The 23,826-nt window shown below is 41.5% G+C and overlaps 1 protein-coding gene across 2 annotated transcripts in view; it reads left to right on the top strand.

Annotated features, from left to right (window-relative positions):
- Positions 1-22,498, top strand: part of RNF144A (ring finger protein 144A) — a 138,135-nt gene extending 115,637 nt beyond the window's left edge. For both annotated transcript variants that reach the window (XM_037813070.1, XM_037813071.1), the window contains 2 exons: positions 5,461-5,550; positions 15,798-22,498. In XM_037813070.1, coding sequence (XP_037668998.1) covers positions 5,461-5,550; positions 15,798-15,929 — 222 coding nt within the window. In that variant the 3' untranslated portion in view covers positions 15,930-22,498. The remainder of the gene's footprint in view (positions 1-5,460; positions 5,551-15,797) is intronic.
- Positions 22,499-23,826: the final 1,328 nt, after the last annotated feature.

Here is a 23,826-nt window from a genome sequence, read left to right on the forward strand (position 1 = left end):
TTTTATAACTTCTTAAAAAAAACTATAATTAAATAGCAGTGCTAATCATCTAAGACCATTGTAATTAGTGATAATGAAAACGAATCAAGTCATATGTCACAAAAGGGATATATTTGTGTCTGTTCTCTACAGCAGGGAAAAATGTATTCAGCTCATCCGGTAATAGCATTATGCCATTAAGATATAATTAAAATATAAAGTGGGGTCAGAACTAATTCGTGTTTTACATTGTTAGTTCCTTTTGGATCTGTCAAAAGAACTGCTCCTTCTTATGTTGACTCTCACTCTAATGTCAAAGCACGATTTCTGAATAAATGTCAGTGGGAAGGGGCTGTATCAGAGTTATTCAGCTTAACACAGAATGGCTGAGAAGTGTCAACTCAGGCCATTAAAGTGACAGAGGCACTGTTTGTAACTGTGGGTCGAGCAGAATAGCCTTGCTAGTTTGCCTGTTCCCTGCATAAAATGTTGGCCTGAGAAGGACAGGCTTATAGATTGTCAAGAAGAAAATGAGTGTGTGTTTGAGATGGAATTTTATGTAAGGTAATGTTCCAGTTTGCCAATACTGCCTTATGCAAAATACCAGAAATGGATCAGCTTTTATAAAGGGGATTTATTCGGTTACAAATTTGAAGTTCTAAGACCATAGAAGTGTCCAAACTAAGACATCAACAAGAGGATACCTTCACTGAAGGAAGGCTGATGGTGTCTGGAACTCTCTGTCAGCTGGGAAGGCACATAGCTGGCATCTGCTGGTCTTTTGCTCATGGGTTGTGTTTCAAATGGCTTCTTCCAAAATGTCTCTGGGCTTCTGCCTTAGCTCCTCTCTCTCAGCTCATGTGCATCCTTGCTTCTCTCTCCCAGGGTGTTTCTCTCTAAGCATCTGGGGGTCATCCCTTAGCTTCTCCAGGGCTAACTCTGGGCTTCATCTCTTAGCTTAGCATCTCCAAACATCCTTCTGTCTGTATCTCCAATCATCTCCAGCTTTAGCATCTGTGTCAGTTCTTGAGCTCTTGAGTACTCCAGAACTAATCAAAACACAACCATGAATGGGTAGAGCCACACCTCCATGGAAATAATTCAGTCAGAGTTCTCACCCACGGTTGAGTGGGTCACATCTCCATGGAAACCGCCTTATCCAAATATCCCATAAGATGGGATTAAAAGAATATGTATTTTGTGGAGGACATAATATATCCAAACTGGCACATGTCTGTAATTTGATGGCCACCTACAAAATTGAATACATTGCTTCCTGTGGGGTGTTCCTTTGAAAATAGAGTTATTAACTTTAAATTATTTAGTAAATTTGCAGGAGAATCTGGTTTAGCTGAACAAATCTGGGGAAAATATTACTCTTTTTTCAATTCTGGAGCCTTAATTGTCACTTTCTAAGTGAGTTTAATAAAGCAGTTTGGCAGGATTAGTTTTCTTTAGCTTAAGGCCAAACAACTAGATGATTCCCTAACCTTGTGTGTTGGGAAGGGGGTGTTTGGAATATCTCTGAGGCATCCCAGGACCTTGAGCACCATCAAAACCTCGTTATATGTTGTTGTGTTTCATTTTTTGAAGACAGATCATTGAATTATTAAACAGTGTCTAATATTTGGTGTGCAATTTACCACTCCTTGTAACTTTTCTCCAAGGGGAAAAGAAGTGAAATGCCAATTTGACTTCCAGTTATCAGATCTCTGCAGATTTTTTAAGGGATGGATTTGAAATGGACTGACATAAAGTTTGATTTCTGCTGCTCCCTCCGCTTACTGCTTTGATAAGGTTCCAGGGAACGGGAGGGAAGTCCAAGTGTCTTTTTTCTTTAGAACACAAGGCTGTTTACTCTTTCCTCTAGTCTCTGAAGAGATACCCGATCTGTCTGGCTCAAGCTCTGAAGTGTGGTTCAAGCCTGGGCAAAAAGGCAAAGTCTGTTGGAAGGGGCTTCTGCCTGACAGAAGAAGCAGCGCTGCAGTTTTTCGTCATTGAAAGTCACCATTTTCATGGCCAAGAATTTCCTGTTTTTCTTTGTAGTTGAAGAGCTGCTGAAAATGACTCTGTTGCCATAGAAAACAGATCCTAGAGGAAAGGGAGTCTGCTCTCCAGGAGATTTATCAAGGACTGTAACAATGATTTAAGACGAGCACATAAATGTAAGGCCTGAAGCCAGTAGTGCTCTGAAGAAGAAAGAGGGGTTTTCACCCAGCCTTTCTCTCCTCTCAGGAATTTTTCCACCTGAGGCACAATTTCTTGCACATGTGGGCATCCAGGAATTGTAGATTATTTTAGACTGCTTCCTTCTGATCCTGGTGGTTGTTCCCACTCTCTTCTCCACCTCTCCACCTGGCCAAACCTCTCCACCAGGGACCCAGCTCCAGCCCCTTCTCCTCCTTGAGCCCCTCTGGTGTAGACCGTGACTCTCTCTCCTGCTTCTTATCTGTAAATGCTGCTCCAACATTGACTACTTACGGTAGAAAGGGTCACATGCAATTCCTTTCTTTTTGGGAGAAGGGGAATAGATAGTTAATATTTATCAAAGTAATTATCATGTGCCAGTTTTGTATATCTGGCTCCAGATACCCATTTCATTTAATATCTACAATATATCTGTGAGAATTGGAATTATTTCCTTTTTGTAAAAGAGGAGGTTATGGGTCTTTTCTAACTAGGTCTTTTCAATGAACTAATGAAGAATAGAACCAGCATCCAGTCTCTAATCTTTCAAACCCTAAATGTCATCATCTTTGTTACTAGACCATGCTGCTTTCAGCCTGAGTTTGACCAAGGATTTTAAACCTTAAGTGCTGGAGTTACTCTAAGGAATGCATTTTTATCTTTGAACATCTCACCGATGGGAGCTTTCTCTAGCACACTCTATTGTTTTCAGTTTCCACCAAAGGATTTAATGAAACTTCTTTGAACAATAGTAAGGAAAGGTTTCCTGTTACAAAAATACATCTAGACTCTGGGCAGACCCTGGGATTGTTAAGCCCAAGTACTTCATTAATAAGCAATCACAGTGAAATTATTTGTGTATTAGAAAACCATATCAGAATGCTTTCGTCAGGGTATAAGAAGGGTGACTTTTAAATAAGCTCTTATTTTCTTCAAAAAGCATTCACCAGGTAACTGCAGTTTGCAGTGGGCCAGATGTGGAGGCTGCAGAGATGGGCTTTGGAGCAGCTTGTGATTGCTCCCTGGCAAGAACCTGATAATACACAATAGCACTGAGTTGTGAAGAGTGCAGTAATGATAATGGGTGCAGAGACTGCTGGCAGCTCAGGGGATGTAGGAACTGACAGGGTCTGGGGGAGTTGGTAGGACAGTGACAGTTGAGTAGTCGAAGGCTGATTGCGAGTTCACCAGGCAAGGAGAACAGAATATCCCTAGGCAGGCAACCAGAAAAGAACTGGACATGGTAAAGAATGACAACAAGTTGTTTGTGGCCTGAGTATGGCTGGAAATGCTGGAGAGATAAGTTGGGGCCAGTGATGAAAGTGTTTGTATGTCAAGCTAAGGCGTTTGGACTTGAGCACAGGGGCCAGTGCTTCCCAAGCACTGGTGCAAGAATATGTTGGTTGAAAGTCACTTAGAGAGTTTAACTTGGTCCTAGACCCTACCGAGTCAAAATCTGTGGGATGAATCCCAGGAATCTGCATTTTTTATTAACCATCCAGGTGATCCTCATATGTAGTCAGGTTTGTCAACATCTGCCAGTGGAGATCATTGAAGACATTTAAACTGGGTAGTGTGATATGATTTGGCCTGTGTTTCAGCCAACAAATTCACATACTATCCAAGAACCTACTGTTCAAAAATCTACTGTGCAAGATACAGTGATCGGCAATCTGGGAAAATAAGGCATAAGCATGACAAATTAACTAATAGCAGCAGTGTGGGTAAATTAGTGTCAGTGTAAAGAAAGTATAATTAAGGTTCAAGGAAGCAAGAATGCACAGTGGATTAAAGTAGAAATAGCTTCATAGAAAACAAACACTAATATTAGAAAAGCCTTTGAATTCATCTACTCCTACTCTTCCTTTTACAGATAAAGAGTCTATGTAAAGGAGGTGAGGCAGAGTGAGGGGCTGGGGTTTCCAACCCCCACTGAAGGCTTGTCCTTACTATGCCTTGAAGATGCCAGGATTTACTGATAACACCACTGTGCATTCAGGCACCAAGAAATTCAATCTATAGAATCAACAAACTCAAAGGTTATGAGGTCCCTTAAAATAGGGATCCACTGGTGCCCATTCTCAAGATAAGAGGAAGCATAGCTGGCTATACCCACCTAGTGCATTTCTAGCAGAGTTGATTTTAAGGGCAAGAAGGCAGTGATGCATGTCCAAGTATTCCCATCAAATGAGTGACTTCCTGTTCTCTCAGACACCTTGGACTCTGTGTTTATTCATTCCCTTCTCAAAAGGAGGCTGTGTGTTTACAGCCTGAGTGAAATGGATAAGCAGTCATCAGCCTTTCATTTGTATGATTTATCTTGACCATTTCCTTTTATTGACAACTGGATGGGGAAAAAATGGTGTTTCCTGTTCGTGGAGGAGCAGAGGATTTTGTATAGAAAAACCCATTCACTGCATGGTTGGTAGGCATTTGTGGAGGTTGTGGGTGCAAAGCAGTGGGCTGAGATTGACTTAAGTGTGACATAAATCTAGTGACATCTAGTCATGTACAGGTGATCAGAAGTCAAGGCACAGTGTGAGAACGCTGTGAGTGAGGGTAGACAAGATGTTTCCCTGAAGGCAGCTACTAACGACTTCTAGACAGTCAGAGAAATTGTGGCTAGAAGATGGTGCTTGGGCTAGATCTTGAATAATGAAAAAAAAAAAAAAATTAATAGTCTGAGTGGAGAGGAAGCACTTTCCGGGGAGAAGTCTAGCACAAGTTGAGGAGGATGGGCCAGACACAAATGAAAATCATGGAATCCTAGGAAGCAATACTATTGAGGTGGATAAGAAGATGCAAAAGAAAACGGTACACATTGAAACACATGCAGTAGCCGGTGAGCGTGTTGTGGAGCAGCGAGAGCCTCTGACCCACTTGTTCAGAAGTCTTGTATCAGCAGGAGATTCTTTACTCCAAAACCGAGAGGCGGCCGCTGTGCTGAGGGCGGCACTTCTTTAGGTTGAAGATTGAAATCTGGTCCAGGACTCCCTCTAGCGCCCGCATTTACACCTTCCCCTCAGCAAGGTGTGAAGAAGCTTCTCACTCAGCCTTCGCCTTGGCTGCTCCCTGAGAATGTGGGCTCCCAGAAACCACTGGTGACCTCCGGCGCTGTAGCCAGGGCACTGAGGTGTCTGTGGGTGAATGGCCTTTTTGTCTTGTCATTACACTCTCATATCTCTATTTATTTTGAGGAAAGAGAGAGACAAAAAGAGAAAGCTCACTCAGGAATCATTCGCCAAACTCAGCAGAAACAATCCTTAAACTCTTGTTCTCCCTCTGCCTTTGCAGGATGATTTCCTCTTGATACATTATGATAAAGGACCGTGCCGAAACAAGCTGGGCCACTCCAGGGCATCTGTGATCTGGCATCGGACACAGGTAAGGCATGACTCACCTGGAACTTGGCAAGTGTGTGAGAGAGTGTGTGTGTGTGTGTGCGCGCGCATGTGTGTGTCTGTGATTTCCGGAAGACTTGGCCATTGATGGAAGAACTGTTGTATAACAAAATAGAACTAGTAAGTATGGTTCCTGCCAGAATGTTTACTGTTTACTGTTCTAAGAAGACAATTATGGGGGCCCTGGCTAAAGTTAGAGTAGATCTGTATTACCTATAGCATGCAATGAATTTTTAACATCTGATTTTAAATGACTTGCATTGCTTACTTTTCTCATGGCTTTGGTAACAATCTAATGCGTATGTTTAGTTAATCTTTGCACAGCCCTTAATGTAGAACTTTTTATAGTGGACTCAAGGTAAGCAAATTGGTAATAGGAAGGGATAACAGGAAGAGAATGGAAAAAAATCTCCATGAAGGAATGTATGTGCCACCTTTGGAGTTTACAAAAGGCTTTCACTTTAATATTTATTTCTACTTTTGGCACATATTTGTTACCTACTGCGTGCCAAACACTGTTCTGGAGTTGGAGACACACAAGCAAATAAGACAGATAGGTCGTTCTCTTTGGAGCCAACATTCTAGTTAGGGAGAGAGACAATAAACCAGTAAGCACACAGATAATTTAAATTCATCTGTAGAGGTGATATCGTGGGGAAAGGGGTGCTTTAGAAGATGTGGTTGGGAAGGCCCCTTGGCGGTGACACTTTGGCCGAGCTCTGAGTGACAAGGAACTGGCTGTGTGAATATGTGGAATAGAGCAGAAGTTGAAAATTCCAGGCAGAGGAGACGGGGATAGGTTGTGGGTTTGGACCACAGAATAAAGATCCATATGGACAGAGTTGAATGAGTGAGGAGGGAAGTGGTCTGAGATGATGTCAGAGGCCAGATCCCATAGGCTTTGTAGTAACACATTTGCATTTTGTTCTGGGTGAAATGAGAAGCCACTAAAGATATTACGCTAGAAGAGATTCAGATACTGATGGCTTTGTAGAGAGTGGCTTGAAGAGGATTGCATCACATCCGTTATCCTCATTTATAATATTTCTCACAACGGCCCTCTGAGTTAGGTACTGCTCTCCGCATGTTGAGCATAAACTGAAGTTCAAGGCATTCACCTCAGAGTAGGAAAACAGCCACCTGTAATTGTGCTTCATCAATAATCCCTAGTACTGAACCCATGACAAAGCTGCTTAGGGTGTCCCCGGCAGGGGTCCATGGGTTCACAAACCTTGTCTGGAAAGGACCAGATGGTAAAGAGTTTTGGCTTTGTGGGCCATAAGGTATCTCTGTTGCAACTATCAACTCCACCTTGCAGCACAGAAGCAGCTGTAGACAATATATAAACAAATGGACATGATTGTGTTCCGATAAAACTTTGTTTATGAAAACAGGTAGTAAAATTGATTGTGGTCACAGTTGCACAACTCTGAACATACTAAAACCATTGAATCATACGCTCTAGATGGGTGAATGCTACAGTATGTGACTATCTCAATAAAGCAGTTTTAAAGACAAAATAAAATAGGATGTGGGCCAGAGTTGGTCCAAGGGCTATAGTTTTGCTGACACGTTGATTTTAGCCACATTTAATCACATTTCTTACCCCTGGCTAGCATGTACAGCTCAGTGTGAGCCTTTCCACCCACACAGTCCCATCTGCACATGAATAGTGTAGAAACCTGTAACAAGGCCGTCCCTGTTCTCTTGAGGTACCTTCAGCTGACCACATTCTTCATCTATGCTTGTTTTCTCCTTGACTGTCCAGTGGGGATGAATTTGTACTGACTCAAGGCCATCCTGCAGTTTCATGGCCACTGTGTGAGTGAGTGGAAGCTGTTCTGTGCACCTCTGCACAAACTTTGAAAGCAGAGCAAGGCAAGACCTTGGAAATCGCATTGTCCGATTCTGGCATTTTATGTATAGAGAAACTGAGTACCAGCTGAGAGCAAGTGAGCTGCCCAAGGCATTTCTGTCATCTATGACTGCCTAACAAACCTCCCCAAACTTACTGGCCTACCCCACTAACATTTATTTTGCTCATGAATCTGCAGTGTGAACAAGTCTCAGCAGAGACAACTTATTTCTGACCTACTTGACATTAGCTGGGCCAGCTCGAAGGCTGGAACTGAAAGCAGCCAAAGGCTCACTAGAATTAGCCAAAGTCTCACTCCCTCCAATATTTGGTAATTGATCCTGGAGGTTAGCGAGGAACTCAACTGGCACCATCAGCCTGAATGTCTACCCGTGGCCTCTCTATGTGGCCTGAGCTTTCTATGCACAGGGGGTGGATGTTTCCGGGGCAAGCATCCCAAAAGAGCGGGAGAGCGAGGTGGAACCGATCACCCTTTCTAAACCAACCTGGGAGGTTGCCCAGTATCACTTGTGCCACAGTTTATTCATTAGCAGTTATATGTCCTGGGGATTCTGAGCAGCAATGAGTTCAAAACAGGCCCTGATAACATTTATTAATAGAACAAGGCATCTGAGAAATTCTGAATTCTGAAGAAATCAGCCCATCCCCTCACATTGTTGTCTAAGGAATACAGCCCAGCTCCTCTCTGCTCCTTTCAATCAGCAGGCTGTTTAGGAGTACTTGCGAGGTGCCAGACTCCAAGCTAGGCCCTGGGAACGCATGGAGAAAGAAAACACTCTTCCTGTCTCCAGGAGCTCTCAGTCTTTGTGGAATTTATCAGGGTGGAAGGTTTTCCTAAAGGCATTCACCTCTATTTATGGCATTAGAAGTTCATGATGACATTAAGGTTGTGGATAGAGCAGAAAAGAAGACATCCCATAGAATAAATCTTGGATTTGGGGTAAACAATAAAGTACGAGCAAACCAACGTTGAAAGGAAAGGGAAGGTTGTCACAAAATTAGCTAAATTATGTGAGCTGCAAGGACTGTTGGAGGTGAAATCCAGTTGCTTGAAACTTATTGGGGCAACTTGTATGCAGTGGCAGAACCCTGCTGCCTCCCCAGAGTAAACATTCATTTACAAATTATCAAATGCCCTGTTGTTAAGTCTTTAGTTTTATCCATTATAACCGCCACCCCAAACAAGGTATAGAATATTTCCATTGCCTAAGGGCTCTTTTTATCTTGTAAATTTGTTTTTCAAAGTGAAGTATAGACATGAAGGCTTAAGGTTTAAGACACCCATCGTATTCTTCCAGTTTTAGATCAAATCTGTTTTCTCCATCCCATTTCCCCAAACAGACTTCTTGCTTGGGGTATGCTAATCAGCAAACACATTAATTATCTTGTGCATCGATTCATTATATGTATTGCAAAGCCTTTTAAGCAGAAACATGGACGTTATTATCGTCCATCAACTTATTCATCCAATTTTTAAGTGTTTACAAAATAAGCACATAAGGTGCTAAAGTGCACGTGCTCCAGAATGACATGCGGGGACCTGTTTTAGCTTGAGCAGGTATCTCTGCAGCCACGTTTTTCATTTCTTGCCTTTACTCACCAGCCTTTTCTGCTAAGAATCAGCTGTGATGTATTCGCTCTTTCCTGCCTCCCTGCTTGGCCTATGGTGTTGCCTCGCTCTTCACCACTCTCTCTGCTTCTCTGCCTTTTCCTGTTCAGACCCAGCTCTGTACTTCTGATTCTAAAGCTGAGTTCAAGTGCAACATTCCACATGGCATCTTTCATGATTCTAGCTGAGAAATGAGCCCTCCCTCCAAGAACCCATAGGACTGTGACCCACATCTTATTGCTATTTATACCTATTTATACCTTATTTTTTTTCTTTTGCATTTGTATCTTCTCTCTTATAATAGACAAAAGTACTCTTGAGATCCGGGACTTGTTTAGTTCATTTCTGTAACCTCCTTGGCCCTGGTCCTGTGCCTGAGACAAAAAGATGCTTAGGAAATTATACTCGAATGCAATAGTGAAAGATCAATTTCGCCTTCCCTATTATTTATTTGCAGCCTTCCTTTGCGAAGCCCATGGTCCCTGGAGGGGACCAATGTCCTCGTTCCTTCAGTTACTTTCTGCACATGGGAAAAATTGCACAGGGGTGGGACAGGAAGAAAAGGGTTTCCATGACCCCCGTTCACTTAACCATGTTCTCTTGGGATTCTGCGAGAGCTGCTTCATTTCCTGGTTGTCCTTCTGGTGGTGCCACATTAGAAGTGGATGACAAGGATTTTGATCGTTTGATACTATTCAAAGAGAAAAAGAAAAGTTGGAGTAAAGAGGTGATAATTCATGTTCCCCACCCTAGAAGGAACAAAATTAATAAAAGTTGGAATCTGAAGCAGCTGCAGTTGTGTTTGGACAAGCAGTGCAGCAATATCAGGAGCAGGTGGCAAACATGCAGTAGTTTGACTGGATGCTCGCTCTGCTTAGAAATCTTTGGCTTTATTTGGACTCATCTTTGTCTGCCTCTTAGAAATGGTCCATCTAAAGTTCCCTCTTTTATGGTCTCCCAACTGGTTTTCCAGCGTCTTGTGTTTCCTCTGCCACCCTTTCATCATCTGTGCTGCCATAGTACTGACCTACTAGGCTCCACAGATTCAGTAGGTTGTTACATTCTCCCCGCAGAATGCAACCCTGTAAATTAACAAATATTGATTGAGAACTTTTATGTTTAGGCAATAGAACTTCTAAGATTAGAAACCAAAGTGTAGTATTAGAAACACAGAAGTATTTCTTGTTCATAGGCTGGAAGATTAGAGAAAAACTATGTGAAAAGAGTGGCAACTGAGCCAGACCATAAAAATTCCAAAGATCAGAGGTTGGGAGACAGGACATTCTTTAGTGGAGGGGACGCATATAAGCAGAGACTCAGAAGTGTGACCACATGGGGCAGGCTGGGGAGCATCTAGTGCAACTGATGGGAAGTCAGGGAGTAGAGTAATAATCGAAAGTGGAAAGGCAGAGCAGATGATGGAGCTTCTGGATTGTCCTGCTGTAGACTTGAAGTCTTTATGGCACTGGGGAGCCATAGAAGGTTTTAGAGCAGTAGAGTGAGATGAACAGACAGGATGTAACCTGAAGACTTCTCATCTTGACATTCCTGGTCCTCCAGAATCTGACATTTATCCCTCATTTATCCTCATCTGCCATCTGTCTACAAAACAGAAATTGGCAACATGGCATGCCCCCTCCCTGCCCAGAAAAGCCCTAGCCATGGGAGCCTGCAGTCTTTCTCCACTCCTGCCTCTCTTACTGCTTTATTTTTTCCTTCTCCCTCTCTTTTCAGATCCTTTCCATTTTTAAGACTCAACCCTCTGATCAGCCATCTCTAACCAGCCCAGGCCACAGCACGTTTTAAGCAGTGGCTTTTGAATTTTATTTCAGTCCAACCCACAGGTAGATATACATATTACATTGCAAACAGAACATATACCTCCATATACCCATTTATATATAATGTAATATATTCTATTCTATTTACTAAAATGATACACTTCATCCATTAAATTGATTTAACATCCCATGAATAGGCCAAATGCATTACCCTATGGCATATATTGTACCATTGTTTACTACATCTCACCAGTCTAGATTCATAAGCTCCCTGGGGGAATTTTTCTAGATCCTTCTTATCATTTAGAAATCGGCTTAAGTGCTGCATCCCCAAAGACAACTTTCTTGATCAGCTGTGTAAGTAACCCTTTCCCTGCCACTCTCCTTTTCATCCCTCTATTTTGTTTCCTTCAAAGCAATTCTCTCTCTTCAGAACCATCACTGTAAAATTTATTGATTCGCTTGTGTGTTTCCTTTCTCCCCTCCCACCTGGAATATACTGTCCATTATGGCAGAGACCTTGCTTCTCTGGGTGGTCTGTCTCTCCAGTGGCTGAAGCAGAGTGCAGGTTCTCAACAAACATTGTCAGGCCCATGAATGAGCAGGTGGAAGAGGATGTGTCAGTGTACAAATCGGAGGCAGCTTGTTTGTGATTACTCCAAAGCAGATGGCCTGGGATCTGAATTCCGATTTGTACTCTTTCCAGTCTGCTCTGCAGCCTGCCTCCTAGGAGAGGAATCAGGAATCCATCAGTACTGATGGGCCCTGCGTCATCCCTCCTTCCCTTTAATTCTCTTCACCAGGCTTCCCTGATTCCGTGTTTTTCCTGATTCTTCTCCTATATCCTCAAACATTTCTTCTTCTTTCTAGACTCTCTTACCCATGCTTTTAATGGTTTAAGGTTTTTTTTTTTCCTCAATTGATATCCCTTCTCTGGATGACATAGTCACTTCCGTTATTTTAAACAGCATCTATGTGCTGATGACCCTGAAACCTGTACCTGACTTCTCCACCGAGCTTTCGGTTCATGTATCAACTTCTTTGTAGATATCATCTCCTGGAAACCCCACAGGTTTCTCAAATTCCATGTAGCCCAAAGGAAATTCACCATTCTCCTCTGGTATTAGCAAGACTGTAGATCCTTTCACCCAAGCCAAAAACTGGTGAGTGCTTCTTGAATCCCTTCTTGACCTCCCACATCTATTCATTCATCAGCATGTCTTGCTGCTTTCGCTTCCTAAATAACATTCCAGTTTGTGCCTCTTCTTCCCGTCTTCCTATTCCCACAGTCCCCCTCCATCTCCCAGGTCTCCCCATGAGTGTCACAGCTGCCTCAGTGCTCTTTCTGCTCCAGCTTTTTTCCCTGGGGATCCATCTTCCATAAAGTCACTAGAACAATCTTAAACACACACAGAAAAATCACAAAGCGGACCACGGTCTTTCTCTATCTAAAACTCTGCATTGGTTTCTCAGCAAGATGAATGTGATGCTTCCTAACGAAAGCATCCAGAGTCCTGCCTGACTTGAGCCTTTTTCCCTGCCTCCTCCTGTCTAGCTATTTTTTGTTCCCTGTGTACAAATTGGTACCTCGTCCCTCTTATATCTGAAGTCTTTCTGCCTTAATTCTTTATACCTATCTCCACCTGGCTGACTCCTACTTGAACTGTTACCTCCTCAAGGAAAGCTCCCTTAACTTCCTGATTTCTCTTTTAGGTGTCTCATATCTGGACTTGCGCAGACGTTTTCACCCCTTTGTAATTATTTGTGACTGTCTCCTCCTTCTGACAAGAGAACCCATTCATTTAAAGAATCAAAAATTTATTTTAAAATTCTCTTTGTACTATGCAATTCAGAACAACAAATTTAAGCAGAGAGAAGAGGGACTGAACTATTTAGAAAGGGTGAAGAGAAGTGAGATGGGAACAAGCCATTACTAAACACTTAGTGCATACTAGACACACCGTTAGCCCTATTATCTCATTTAATTCCCCCCTCCCCAAACACACACACACAAAATAGTAAATGTTTACAACCAGCCTCGGTGCTGGGGAGGGTCTAATTTTTCCAGCATTTGCCGATTTCTGCGGTGTAAATACTACCATCATGGCCATTTCACACTACCAGTGTGATGTCACTGAATGCAAATTTGGAAGAAAAATCACACAATGGACTCCAATGCCAGCCGATTTCAGCTCACCACTACACAACCCTCTGTGGAAACTCTGATCCCCAGTTCCTGCCACATTCAAACGTACTCACAAATATATGTGGCATGCTTTAAGGCAAAGTTTCAGTGAATGAAAGGAATTCAGTTCACTTTACCAGATCTTTGATTTCAGCTGAGTTTTTCCAAGCCCTTGAATGCAATTTTAGAAGACCTGTCAGAGGGAGATGAGTTGGGACATATCAGTTTCTGTTCAACTTGTTTATTCCATAAACATACTAGCATATATTTAAAGACAGGCAGGAGATGGTACACTGAGCCTTACAATAGTGAAAAAAAAAATGTGTTTTTCTCTGAAGTAGCCTACGGGTTTAAGGAACACCGACTGAGTGGTTAGCCATTTCTGTAAATCTCAGGGTTTGCTGATATAAATGGTGCAGTGTGACTCCCTCAGGCACTTGAGATTATTTTACCCGTATATCGTATCCAGTGCCTAATGCATATTTATAACATGTTCACTAAGTGATCATTTTTGTTTTGTGATATTTGCTCTCTGGCTCATTCTTTTATTGTTGGCTGCCTTTCTCCTAGCAAGATCTGCATCCTCCTACCACTAATTTGCAATAGATTGGGTAACCTAATATAAAATAACATGCACATTAAGAAACAAGATACACTGAATGAAAAGTTAAGATGTTCACTGAAGGGCCAAGAATATGAGCATTCAGTCAAGGATTTTAGCATCATCTTGGCTGCCTGATTCCTTCTGGACTGACAGTTGTGTTCCTGGTAGTTGAGGTTCCCAGTGAGTACCTTCTAGATAAGTAACGCCTTACTCTTTTTCTTTTACATATTCTGGAATATCAGTGTGCACATGATTTTTTTTTTTTTTTTTTTTTTACAAAACAAATCAAACTTTCGATTGTTCACAGTATCATTACATAGTTGTACATTCATCACCTAAATCAATCCCTGACACCTTCATTAGCACACACACAAAAATAACAAGAATAATAATTAGAGTGAAAAAGAGCAATTGAAGTAAAAAAGAACACTGGGTACCTTTGTCTGTTTGTTTCCTTCCCCTATTTTTCTACTCATCCATCCATAAACTAGACAAAGTGGAGTGTGGTCCTTATGGCTTTCCCAATCCCCTTGTCACCCCTCATAAGCTACATTTTTATACAACTGTCTTCGAGATTCATGGGTTCTGGGTTGTAGTTTGATAGTTTCAGGTATCCACCACCAGCTACCCCAATTCTTTAGAACCTAAAAAGGGTTGTCTAAAGTGTGCATAAGAGTGCCCACCAGAGTGACCTCTCGGCTCCTTTTGGAATCTCTCTGCCACTGAAGCTTATTTCATTTCCTTTCACATCCCCCTTTTGGTCAAGAAGATGTTCTCCGTCCCACGATGCCAGGTCTACATTCCTCCCCGGGAGTCGTATTCCATGTTGCCAGGGAGATTCACTCCCCTGGGTGTCTGAGCCCACGTAGGGGGGAGGGCAGTGATTTCACCTTTCAAGTTGGCTTAACTAGAGAGACAGGGCCACATCTGAGCAACAAAGAGGCATTCGGGAGGAGGCTCTTAGGCACAATTATAGGGAGGCCTAGCCTCTCCTTTGTGCACATGATTTTAACAAAAATTCACACAAAACCCAAATTCAAGGTACCCCTGTGCTTCCATGCTGTCTGGTTCCACCACTGACATTCCATAAACTTAGCCATATGGAGAGCAAAGATGGAGTCTAAACATTATAAATTAGTCTAACTTATAAATGCATCACGTGTGCATGCGAGAGTGCATGAGAGAATGAGAGAGAGTGTGTGTGTGTTGAGGCTGAAACTGAGGTCAAATTATCCTCTCCTTCACATGTCTGAACTGCTTTAGCATAATGGCCCCTGGAGATCTTCACCACATTTGCTTATATTATAGTTGAGAAAACAAAAGCCCAGGGAGAAGTGAATTCACTAAGATCAGTGGAAACAGAATTAGAACCACTTGCCGAGCTCTTTCGTGTATTTAATGCTGTGAACACTAGGTGGTAGGCGAGCTCCATCCTCCAATTTCAATTCCAGGCTCTCTACTGCCTGTGGGGGATGCAGCTGAGGATGTGACTAGTTGAAAGAGCAAATTCCATATTCTTTTGACCAGCCGCAAAGGATTTAGATGACAGCAAGCATACACATTTGAGACCTCTTCCCTTTGGTATTTCTTCATACCTAGGGGCAAAATTTTGTTTTAAAGCTAAAAACAAAATACCTGGTAATTCAGTTTTGTGCATTAAGCTCCAAGAATGACCTAGGTTTGGTCATTCCCTGATGTACTGTGCTTTGTGTCTTTTTTCCATTCCTCTGTCTGGAATGCCTTGTCCCAGTCGTACTTGTATAATAACCACCTACGTGGCTTTCTAAGCTCAGCCATCTCTCATTAGAAACCCTCCTTCCCCCTAATGAATTGAGGAGTTTTGTCCCATAGCTGAGCTTTGCCTCTTGAGCCCTGTTAAAGGTTTTATCAGCTGATTATGTCTTGGTCTCTTTCCACCAGGCTGGGGGCTCCTCTGTATTTGCAACACCTAGTGCAGTGTCTGGCTCGGGGAACTGTATCAGTTAATTGGATTTGTGGATGGATGGATGTTTGGGTGCATGGATGGACGAGAGGGAGGTAAAGGAAGGAATAGGAGTGGATGGATATGTGGCTGGGTGGCTGTGGATGGATGGTTGGCTGTACGGTTTGCAGTTCAGCCGTGGAACCTATAGACCGACACAACTAATCCTCTGCTCCTTTGTTTTCTTCTTCAAGGTCGTGGGCATTTTTGCCGGATTTGGGCTCCTGCTCCTGGTGGCCTCACCTTTCTTGCTACTGGCTACTCCGTTTGTGCTTTGCTGTAAGTGCAAGTGCAGTAAAGGAGACGACGACCCCTTACCCACCTAGAGGAAGGCGAGATGCTGGAACAAGATCCCTGCTGCCAAGAAGCGCGGCTCTCCCCCACCCCACCCTGTTGTCCCCCTCTCACTAAACATCTTTCTTGCCTTATGTGCCCCATTGAGCTTCACAGTGTCACGCTGGATGCCGTGATTTCAGGGACTGACGCCAGAACGTTTGCCGAGGCCCCAGCTGCAGTCAACCAGGCATGTGGAAGGCAAGGCAGGTGTGGGTAGGGCACACCCCACAGAATCAGTATTTGCGGACTTGACAAGGGAGGTGCTGTAAGTCAGACACTGGGCAGTTTTCTCCCGGTGGTGAAACGCTAGAAATGTCTGGTAGTGGCCTAAGAGACCTTCTCGTACAAAACCTTGTTCCATCTCCTCAGTGGCTTCAAGATGGTGTCGTGTTGTTGAGAGAAGATGTCTTTTAAGGATTACAACTCACTTCAGACAGAATCTGATTATTCCGACTTAAGAAAAGCACTCTGTTTATGACAACTGTTTTTATTACTAATAGCATTTAGTAAAATCCTTTGTAGAAGGTGTTGTTTTTCTTTTTTCCAGATGAGTAGTGAAAATCAACAAGGTGCATATAAACCATCCTATGCCTTTCTTGAAATTTGCATTTTGAGAAGTTATGGTTAAATGACTTTTCTGACTTGGCCACTTTTCAGGAGATTTAGAAAGCCTTATGCCCTCTTTGCTTTCTCTTGCAATTTGTTGCAATGACTTTTTGAAAGCTGCAAGTTGTGTATTGTTATAAACGTGATTCTCATATTGTTGCATTTCTTTGGAAGTCACTGACATGTTTAAGGGAGCATCTGCATCACTGGTCTGGAATTGCCTTTTGTTTTTTCTTTTTGTGGTGATTCAGCTCAGCTCACAGCTCTCATAACTTCTCTCCCAGGTGTCAGCAGGTTTTGTTGTTATTGTTTTAATGTCTTAAAAACAAATCTTGTACTTGGAAATCGTTCTGTTTGGAATCATTATGGTTTGGCCACTTGCCTCAGTCTCTTTAAGCAGACAGTAAGAAGAAAATAGCATTATTGATTCTCAGTGTGCAGGGGCTGGAAGACTTTTGATGGCTAACGTAGAACTTCCTGTATTTTCTCTTTTTCTCTCCTTTTTTTTTCTTTAAATAATTTAGTTGCTTTGGAGAATTCAAGTTTTGAATCCTGTTGCTAACGGTTTCCCCCGTACTTAAAAAGCCTTCCATCCCATTTAGTCATTTTCATTTGGGGATTTTACCACTTTGTCTTTTGCAGGACCGTGTATAAGTGTTACCATGGCAACAGAATGCCCTAATCAATAAGAAGACACAAATTACTCCATCTGACTTTGAAAAGCAGAGAAAGCATATTCTTTAAAGAGAGTTGACTTTAAAATGGCTTTTAAAGCCACATATGCTTTCTAAAAGTAAACCGATTGCATTGAGCTTGGGACTTTTAAAAATAACAGAAAGGCAAAAGTTCTAGATTTTTTATAATGGATTTCTTTCACACGTATTAATAGTTCCACAGAAAAAACACGGAATCTAACTTTTATCACAGTTGTTTGCTCTTTGCAAGCACGTTTTTCAAATCTTTTTGTATGTTTGACTTCTACATTTGTGTATCAATCTCAGGTCCCAGTTTCCCTTCCCTGGATAGAAATTTCTTCTTTATTTCTTAGACTTTAATAGTTTAGAAGAAACAGTATCACTTCACTCTTCACCTCTTGTATTTATTTTCTTTATGAAACTGAAGCCATTTACAAAGCCAGTCTGTGTCCAATTCACGTTACTTTAAAAAAAATACTCCATATAATTGCAATTTAAAATTTCAGTAACTAAATGAAAACTTACCGGAGACCATCTTTCCAGATGAAATCTGGGCAATGAGTTTCTGTAGTTTGAGATATTGTGATCAGGTCTAGTGACAGGGGGACTTTTCTGGAGAGGGTTGACAACTTCATGAGTTCTGAAGATGAAGGAAGCGGCCTGGCCTGGATACTCAGCCTGTGATTTATGGATTCAGCCATGTCTCCAGGATCCTCTAAATTGCCTATTAAAGATGATTGCCTGCGGCCCTGTTTTCAGTGGTAAAGAGGACAGGCTTCCTGCTTCCCATTGCACAAATCTATGTAGGCATACCTCGGAAATATTGTGGGTTCAGTTCCAAACCACCACAAAAATGCAAATATTGCAATAAAGTGGGACACAAGAATTTTTTGGTTTCCCAGTGCATATAAAAAGTTGTGTTTGCCCTATACTGTAGTCTATTAAGTATGCAATAGCATTATGTCTTAAAAAATGCACATACCTTAATTTAAAAATAATTTATTGCTAAAAAGTGCTAATCAGCATCCAACCCTTCAGCGAGTCTTGTTCTTTTTGCTGGCGGAAGGTCTTGCCTCAATGTTGATAGCTGCTGACTGAGCAAAGTGGTGGTTGCTGAGGTTGGAGTGGCTTTGGCAATTTCTTAAAATAAGACAACACTGAAGTTTGCCGCATCCATTGACTCTTCATGAAATATTTCTCTATAGTATGCAATGCTGCTTAATAGCATTTTACCCACTTCAGAACTTTCAGAATTGGGGTCGATCCTCTCAAACCCTGCTGCTGCTTTATCAACTAAACTTAGGTAATATTCTGAATCCTTTGTTGTCATTTCAACAATGTTCACAGCATCTTCAAAGGAGTAGACTCCGTCTCAAGAAACCACTTTGTTTGCTCGACCATAAGAAAAAACTCCACATCCATTAAAGATTTGTCATGAGTTTGCAGCAATTTGGTCATATCTTCAGGCTTCACTTCTAATTCTGGTTCTCTCAGTTTTTCCACCACATCTGCAGTTACTTCCTCCACTGAAGTCTCAAACCCCTCAAGGTTATCCATGAGGGTAGGAACCAACTTCTTCCAAACTCCTGTACTGTTGATATTTTTGAACTTCTCCCATGAATCACGAATGTTCTGAATGGCATCTAGACTGGCCAATCCTTTCCAGAAGGTTTTTTATTTATTTTCCCAGATCAATCAGAGGAGTCACTTTCTATCACAGCTATAGCCTATGAAATGTGTTTCTTAAATAATAAGACTTGAAAGTCAAAATTACTCCTTGATCCACGGACTCCAGAATGGATGTTGTGTTAGCAGGTATGAAAGCAACATTAATCTTGTACATCTCTATCCAAGCTCTTAGGTGACCAGGTGCATTGTTAATGACCAGTGATATTTTGAAAGGAATCTTTTTCTCTGAGCAGTAGGTCTCAAGAGTGGCTTAAAATAATCAGTAAACCATGTTGTAAACAGATGTGCTGTCATCCAGCCTTTGTTGTTCCACTTACAGAGCACAGGCAGAGTAGATTTAGCATCATTCTTAAGGGTCCTAAGGTTTTTGGAATGGCAAATGAGCAGTGGCTTCCACTTGAAGTCACCAGCTGCATTAGCCCCTAACAAGAGAGTCAGCTTGTCTTTTGAAACTTTAAAGCCAGGCATTGACTTCTCCTCTCTAGCAATGAAAGTCCTAGATGGCATCTTTTCCCAATAGAAGGCTGTTTCATCTACATTGAAAATCTGTTGTTTAGTGTAGCCACATTCACCAATTATCTTAGCTAGATCTTCTTGATAATTTGCTGTGGCTTCTCCATCAGCGCTTGCTGCTTCACCTTGACTTTTATGTTATGGAGGTGGCTTCTTTCCTTAAACCTCATGAACCAACCTCTGCTAGCTTCCAACTTTTCTTCACCTCTTTCTGCAGCCTTCTTCACCTCTCTCATCCTTCCTAGAACTGAAAAGAATTAGGACCCTGCTCTGGATTAGGCTTTGGCTTAAGGGAATGTTGAGGCTGGTTTGATCTTCTATCCAGACCACTAAAACTTTCCCCGTATCAGCAAGAAGACTGTTTGGCTGTTTTTTTTTTTTTTTTTTATCATTTATGCATTCACCAGATTAGCACCTTTAATTTCCTTCAGTAACTTTTCCTTTCCATTCATAACTTGGCTAACTGGTGCAAGAGTCCTCACTTCCAGCCTATCTCAGTTTTTGGCATGCCTTCCTCACTAAACTTAATCATTTCTAGCTTTTGATTTAAAGTGAGAGATGTATGACTCTTCCTTTCACTTGAACATGTAGAGGACATTGTAGAGTTATTAATTGGCCTAATTTCAATATTGTATATTGAAGCATTTATTGTATACAACATTTATTGATTAAGTTTGCCATCTTTTATGGGTTCAGTTTATGGTGCCCCCAAACAATTACAGTACTAACATAACAGGTCCCTGATCACAGATCACCATAATGGAGATAATAATAATGAAATAATTTGAAATATCATGAGAATTACCACAATGTGACACAGAGACATGGAGTGAGCACAAGCGGTTGGGAAAATGGCACCAATAGACTTGGTCAACACAAAGTTGCCAAAACCTTCAATTTGTAGAAAACACAATATCTCCAAAGCACAATAGAGCAATGCACAATAAAACGAGGTATGCCCATATAATATACCCCTGTCCTTTGGGGTGGGAATCAGAGCCTTTGGAAGGGGTGCATTTTCTGAGCTAGGGCCCACATCCCTGGATTCCCAGAGCAATGGGCTTTCCTTCTAGAATAGAGGAGTCCCTAGCCCCATTATGCATATCTGTAGCCCCAACCATCATTGTGCCTTCAGCATCGGTGTATTTCATAAGCACTTGGTTTGATTTATATAGGGGCCAGAGAGTTTACTAGACCAAGGCAATCAAAGTATCACCTGTTTGCTCAGAGATTTTGCATCGAGCATACGATGGTTTAGTATACGATGGTTTAGTAATAACAAATCTAAAATTGTCCGTTTCCTAGATAGATATCAGCAAGCTCACATTGATAGACTTACATAAACTTGCATTTTCTCCTTAGCAGACTCCATTTTTTTCTTTATTTTTTTTTTTTTTAGTAAGGAATGCCATACTCATTTTTCATGGTGATGTATTAATCATGATTGATTGATAGAACATGAATGATGGTCCTATTTTTGAAATTTGACCTTGCTGTGTCTCCCAAGTACAACTTGGGGAGTTCTGCATTAAGTAGATGGACTTGTTCCTGTTATTTAGCATAATTTGTCTTACTTTAAAAATGGCATTCATTTATGCAGATGGGTTTCATGTTGATATTCTGGAAGCACATGTATGTTTAGTCATTTGAAGGCCCTTAAATCCTGGGGAGGGGGTAGAAGACTGTTAGGAATGGCCGTGGCTTACTGTGTTGCAGGGGCAGGTGGTGGGGGACATGGTTGACGTGAAAATTTTCTGAGTCCCCTTGGTCACTGGCCATGTTACAAGGTTATACTGGGCTTGGCTCTTCTCTAAATTTGGCTCTGTTGTATCCTCCTGTAGCCCAGCCAGCCAAGTTTTGCAATCCTCACACTAGGCCACTGCCTCCAGAGAAGAAGTCCATGTAGAAGTTTACACACCAGAGATTGACTTAATATCTGGACATATTTAAATAAAACCTTGGATGGCATGAATTGCTGTCAAAACCAGTTCTCCTTCCACAACTCCAGGGTTAGCTGTGGACTGAGAAACCAACATCTGTCAGATCTGGTATCTTAAGAAGGGGAACAAATTGCTTTACAATTATTATCTGTAAACCCTATTTATGACCCAGGCCAATTCCTGATTAGAACCCAGGCCTCATGGGGAAAGAGATGATCAGCTAGACCAACATTACTTAAAGATGAGTTTATCTTTTTCACTTCTATTACAAAAATATGAGCTATATAACAAATCGGAGAAAAAATTTCCCTTGATAGTCTTTAAAAATTTGAAAGAACCAGGGTGGGCTTTTTGTATATTTCTCAGATTCCCATTTATTAATAAATGTCTGTATATAAATATAAAAATCACAATGAAATTATCAAGGGAAAACATTTTGCATGTATAAAGCTTCATGAAGGTCTCTTCAAAAAATACCAAAGCCTGTTTATTTCTTGTAATGAACCCATGCCCTTATGAAAATAAACAAATTGAAGGGATTATGACTGGCGTTGCCAAAAATGCCAAATGGAATGCAGGGGCCCGCATTAAAATATAACTGCTAATGCATTACAACTAGGAGAGCATGTTGTTTGGGTATTTAAAACCCCATGATCTCCATCGTTCCTTTGACTAGTGTAATCCTGTCTTCCAAGATTCCAGGAGCCTTCAGTTAGGGGTAGGTACACATCACATACCTGAAGCTTTCTTTTGTCCTTTGCTCATTTTATCATGGGTGTCTTTTAATCTTGCATAAAAATATGCATGAATGAGTCACGTACATGTATACATTATGTATTTGACAAGTGGTGGTAAAACAAAACAAAACAAAACAAATTCGGTTTGTGTTTTTGAAATGTCAGTACATTTTGTGCCACTAACACTGTGATGTATAAAGGAATTGTTTGAATGCCTTTTAATGTTGTGTTTTGTACTTTGGAATCATATGGAGACGTTTGATTTGTAATTCCAATACATATTTTAAATGTATTGTGTCTTATGTAGTTTGTCCCCCCTTTAGAAGGGATGTCTTTTTAAAGATATTTTGGCTGGAATACAGGTTACTTTTGTAAATCCTGTTTGGCTCCGTTTTTTGTAGATACTTAGTTGACTGCTGGCCTAAAGATTGAAAATATCAGGGTGTTTGGAGGTGGAGGGGGGAAGGGTGAGGAAAGAGGGATTTTATATCACTGGGAAAACAGCATTTGTATTCTGAAGTTTTCTCTCTTAGGAGTGGACTCAAGTCTCAGATCCAAAATTATCTGAGTCGCTGGGTAAGTAAATCTACTTATCCATTCTCTGCAACCTTCTGGAGGTGCCAAACCAGTAAAGCAGTGTCAGGCTGCATCCTCACATTGGATCCTTTGCCTCCATCCACAAAGACAAGTACGTGGCAAAATTTTCATCTTTTACGTAGTGGTTTGCCAGGGAGTTCTAAAAAAAATCAATAGTCATCCTTTTTTCTTCTGGGGAAAAAGTAGGGTAACTATGGATACTTCTTGCTTAATAGGTGAAATAGTAGTAGCCCTAAGATTAGAGTATTTCACCTTCATCATTATTTACCTCCCCTAAACTTCATAGAAGAATGTCTACTTAATTCATTAACACAAAACTAAAGGCTAAGAAGAAACAACTGTTACTGGCCCTGTGTTTAAATTTAAAAACCATCCTTAGTATCTTAAGCAAAAGATTGAGCAAGTGTTTTAGTTTCCTTTGGCTGCTCATGGAAATACCATGAAATGCATTGGGTTAAGCAATGGGAATTTATCCGCTCATGGTTTTGAGATTAGGAAAAGGGTCTAAATCAAGGCATCACCTAGCGATGCTTTCTTCCTGAAGACTGGCCTTCTGGGGCTGGCTACAGAGTCCTTGGTCCTTCCTTAGCCCCACTGTCACATGGCAATGTACATGGCGGCCTCTCTTCTCTTCTGGGCTCCACTGAATTTGAGCTTCTTGGCTCTCTCCGTCTGAATTTCATTCCATTTATAAAGGACACCAGTAAGATTAAGACCTATTCTGATTGAGATAGGACACACCTTAACTGAAGTAACCTCATCAAAAGGTCCTACTTACAATGTGTTCACACCCACAGGAATGGATTGGATTTAAGAACTTGTTTTCCTGGGGTGCATACAGCTTCAGACCACCACAGGGAGGTTTGTTTTGTTAGCTGGTTATTCCATCGTTCACTTGTCTGTAGATTGTCTGCTCCGAGGGTTCAGTATCGCTGCATTCAAGGAGCTCTTGATATAAAAGGGGGAGACAGATAAGTCAATCAAAAAATCACAATTGGTGCAATAAGTGCAAAGACAGGTGTGTGACCGTGACGCAGAAAGAAGGCACAAGCGCTTCAGCCAGATTCGGAGGTCAGGGAAGGCTGTCCAAAGGATGTGATACTGCACCTG

This window comes from Choloepus didactylus, chromosome 20 (genome assembly GCF_015220235.1).
Source record: "Choloepus didactylus isolate mChoDid1 chromosome 20, mChoDid1.pri, whole genome shotgun sequence".
NCBI lineage: Eukaryota > Metazoa > Chordata > Mammalia > Pilosa > Megalonychidae > Choloepus > Choloepus didactylus.